Source organism: Heterodontus francisci, chromosome 35 (assembly GCF_036365525.1).
Source record: "Heterodontus francisci isolate sHetFra1 chromosome 35, sHetFra1.hap1, whole genome shotgun sequence".
In the NCBI taxonomy this organism is placed as follows: domain Eukaryota; kingdom Metazoa; phylum Chordata; class Chondrichthyes; order Heterodontiformes; family Heterodontidae; genus Heterodontus; species Heterodontus francisci.
In genome coordinates this window covers 28,493,531-28,497,806 of record NC_090405.1, presented here as the reverse complement: position 1 = coordinate 28,497,806, position 4,276 = coordinate 28,493,531, and the positions used below count along the sequence as shown (strand labels likewise).

General features: G+C 47.1%; 1 protein-coding gene across 1 annotated transcript; it reads right to left on the bottom strand.

Moving 5' to 3' along the window:
* Positions 1 to 3,116: 3,116 nt before the first annotated feature.
* foxb1a (forkhead box B1a) lies at positions 3,117 to 4,070 on the bottom strand. Its single transcript, XM_068015108.1, has one exon. It carries the CDS (start codon positions 4,068 to 4,070, stop codon positions 3,117 to 3,119), a length of 954 nt encoding a protein of 317 aa, XP_067871209.1.
* Between the last annotated feature and the right edge of the window lie 206 nt (positions 4,071 to 4,276).

Here is a 4,276-nt window from a genome sequence, read left to right as displayed (position 1 = left end):
TGAGCGTGTAACTTCATTGAGTGTGTAAATTCACTCTGAGAATATAAGTTCAAACTCAGTGTGTAAACTCACTCTGAGTGTGTCAATTCACGCGAATGTGTAAATTCTTTTTTGTGTGTTGTAAATTCACGCGAATGTGTAAATTCACGCTGGGCGTTAACATTCACTCTGCGCGTGTAAGTTCACGCGAATGTGCAAATTCTTTTGTGTGTGTGAATTCACGCGAATGTGTAAATTCATTTTTGTGTGTGTAAATTCACGCTGGGCGTTAAAATTCACTGAGTGTGTAAATTCATGGGAATGTGTAAATTCATTTTGTGTGTGTGTAAATCACGCGAATGTGTAAATTCACGCTGCGTGTTTAAATTCACTCTGAGTGTGCAAATCATGCGAATGGGTAAATTCGCGCTGATTATTGATATTTATTCTGAGTGTGTAAATTCCCTCGGAAGACAATTTGAGTTAAATCCGATACTCTTTATTCTTAGATTCTGAGGATTTACTCACCATAATATTGCCCAAACTCTCTTTCCATCTGACCTCAGTGTTAAATTAAGTCTATTCAGCTGACAAATTGTTTTGTTTAAAAACTTGTGCTTATGTTTCGGGCCCGGGATTGTATAGTTTGGAGACCTGTGCTGGAGGTTGTCCTCGCTGTGTCGGTATCGCGGCCAAATGAAAGGGTTAAGATGAATTCAAATTCCTCGCGACTTCTGAGGCCGGTCTCTTAGTACCGCTTTGAGAAATGTGTTTGTGAGAATCCAGGGTTTTGTCTCATAAAAAGGCTAAATCTATATCGGTGGCCCAGTGTAGGTTGGCCATTCTTCAGCGTTTCTATTGAACTGAATGAGGCTCAATGAAGTTCCCGGGAACCTGTATTTGATGTACTCAATTGCGTAAACTGACTGAATTCTAATATATTTGTTTAATAGTATGCAGTGGACTACCTTTTTTCAACTGCATATCCCCCTCGCAATAGCCAACTTTCTCCTCCGTTCAACTACAAAACTACTTAGCCTCGTCAGGGGTATGAACTGGTCTGACTTTCAGATTGTTTGCAGCGACAGAAAATGTGAAATTAGAAAACAGATGGAACGTGATTGTGGATTCCAGAAGTGGCATCCTGGAGGTTATTGTCAAATCGCTACAGGCGACCAGCCGCCTCTCTCTTTCTTCCTCTCTGAAGTTGGAACTGAAACATATTAATTAGATAATTTGTTGTTAGTTTTAAAAGAAGATAACGGCAGCTAATGTTTCCTAAAGAACAAAAAAAAAGTCCTTTCACTCTGTTAGCGATCAGTAAATGTGCTGAGAAGGGATGGGGGGGTGGGTGGGGAAGAGAGTTGTTGGTGGGGGCGAGCTTTGGGCGTACAATTGATTTGCATTGCGCTGTAATTGTTCAGTCTCCATAGTTTTTCTCTCTCTCGTGGAACGGATATAATGATGAGCTTTTAAGTAGGTGGTATTCTTCGACAAAGCTTGTTGATATAATTGTGCTCGATGTGTGATGAATGGTCCCGGTTGTCCCTTGTGTGACGGGCCGGCGGCTTTCATGCATTTTAATCAGCGGCTACTGAGAGGGGCTCGGCCGGTTTTCTGCCCCCTTTCTTGTTTGTGTGTGGGATTCACACAATTGTCGATAAATAAAGCTCACACACAGGTCCTGTATGAAGGTTCATTATCTGACATCAAAAACCCTCGGTTCCTCCTTTTTTTTGTTCAGTTTCTGCTGGCTGCCTGTAGCTGGTGCAAACCCCGAGGAGACCGTGTTAACCTGCGGATTAAAAGCTGCCTGAAAGGGCGAGTTGCGATTACTGGACCGTTTGGGAACTAATAACTTGACGCTGATGGTTTGTAACAGTTCTGAAGCTGTCGGCAGCCTCAGCGCGGTTCCTTGCAAAGTAGGAAACTGGAGAATCGTTAAATCATGCATTTTAAATCGGGAGCTCACAGTAATTGTTTAAGTCAACAGATACAAATTTGTAAACAAGGTCCCAAATGCCAAATGTGTTCGCGGCTGAAGGGAACAAACACTGTCGCCGCTCCTGTTATAGAGCAACTGGACTCAAAATGTTCACGAAATGAAACCTGCAACAAAGTCATGCAGAGAGAGAGAGAGAGAGAGAGGTCTTCCTGTAAAATATATGAAGCTTCTTTCTAAATATATTTCCGTGACAGAATGAAATACTGGCCTAGTCAGGGAAGAACGTTTACTCCGAATTGTGCTTGGTTTTGTCCCGGTACAGAACGAAGTCTTTAAAAAAAAACAGAACCGTGGGCAGCATTTATATTTACTTCAAATAAAAATAGAATTGAACAAGCGGGAGGCGAAATCAATTGGGGAACATTTCACTCTCTGAATGTGCACTTTAATTGGATATTTATCTAGAATATATTGCCATCACGTTCCGGTTTTGCTATCATTTCGTCATCCAAAACCTGTTCGAAAGATGTCCTTCAGTCGGTTTATTTGCTTTGAACTTTTACCTGCGTTCTCGGTCGCCGAATATGTGGTTCTGTCTGTGCAGTTAACACCGTCTCCCTTGTCTCTCGCTCACCGAATTCTGCGCGTTATCTTTTCAGAGCAACACACAGACATTTCTGGTATTGTAGGTCTTTTAATGAGAAAATATTTTTTGGATAACCTAGTCCATAATTTAAATCAGACAGTCGTTTTGTTTTTGTATGTGTAGAACATGCATGCAGCAAAGTAACAAATCTTTACACTCAACATGCCGCGCTGTACAGAAACCAAAGTCAACTTTTTTTTACAGGCTTGACAATTTTTTTTTGTAGGTTTGCACGACACTCTTAGAAAACACAAGACAGAATGATGAGCAGTTTGCGGGTCACACTCTAGCTGAAGCGAATGGGAAGGGGGTGGGGGAAAGTGCATTTAGTCACAGACTGGCCGCCTGCCCCTTAATTCATTCACACCGATCACTTACATTGACATCGTTAAACTGCAGCCAAAGGAAAGGAGTTGATCGCACGTGGGCAGTTTTTCCTCTGCTGTTCTGTAAACTCTGGAGTGGACCAGGTCCTGCTCTCGGTGGTGGTGGTTGGGGGGGGGGGGTGTGGGTGGTGGGTAGGGTTGCTGATGTGTGATCCGGGTGTCAGTGCACCGCCACCGACTGCAGAGCGGCGCCGGCACTCGTTAACGTCTCGCTCGGGCTCGGGCTCCCCTGCGGAGAGGTGGGGCTCAGGGTCGGGGGACTGTTGGACAGGATAGCAGCCGAGATGGGGGCGGGCAAAGCCGGCAAGGCGGGCACGGTGCCCGGGGTGGGTTTAATGGGCACCGGGATGGCCGGTAAAGTCTGCCCGCCGTGGCACAGGGGCTTAATGGGGACGCCGTAGGCGCTGTACTCGCCGCTGGGCACCGAGAGCGGGGGCGCCGTGTCCATAACGCTGGTGCTGTACATGTGAGGCCAGGCGGTGCCAATGGTGCTGCCAACAGATGTCAGTTGGTTGTGCATGGGGTAGCCGGCGTGCATGGGCTGAACGGCCGAGAAGGCCAGTCCGCTCGCCATCACGTTTTTATACTCTCTGGCGATGATATTCTCGATGGCGAAGGGGTGTTTGAAACTTGTGCTTTGAGTCGCTGCTATGTTGTAGCTGGGTAACTGGGGCAGGTGAGTCCCCGAGACGGCCAAGGCACTCAGTCTGAGTTTGGCCTGTTGTTGGAGGTAGTGAGCGGCGTCTGACTGCTTGCTCACCGCCAAGTGGTCGGCTTTCAGCACCTTGAAGCGCTTGCGGCGTCTCAGGAAGCTGCCGTTCTCGAACATGTCTCCGCAGTTGGGGTGCAGAGCCCAGAAGCTGCCCTTGCCCGGCTGGTCGGGTCTGCGGGGGATCTTAATGAAGCAGTCGTTAAAGGAGAGGTTGTGCCTGAGGGAGTTCTGCCACCTCTGCGTGTTCTCCCTGTAATAAGGGAAACGGTCCATGATGAACTTGTAGATCTCGCTGAGAGGGAGCATCTTCTCGGGAGAGCTCTGAATGGCCATCGCCGTTAAAGAGATGTAGGAGTAGGGCGGCTTTTGGTCGCTGTACGTGTTTCTGCCCGGACGAGGCATCTTGGAGCATTAAAGTCTCAACAGAATGGTCCCAGAACTGTAGCAAGTCAAAACAAAAAGAGCACCAACCCGCTCCACCTCCAACTTAGCCGAACTTCCCAAACTGTCGAGTCGGGAGTTGCGTCTCCTGGCTTGTTATCTCCCCGTCTGTTCGCCCCAGTCACCCAAATCCCGCCACGCTGTTTTCTGTTCAAGAGCGAAAAAGA

What these genes read in the sequence shown, in the direction of transcription:
- foxb1a (XM_068015108.1), bottom strand. Translation starts at nt 4,070, where the DNA reads ATGCCTCGTCCGGGCAGAAACACGTACAGCGACCAAAAGCCGCCCTAC.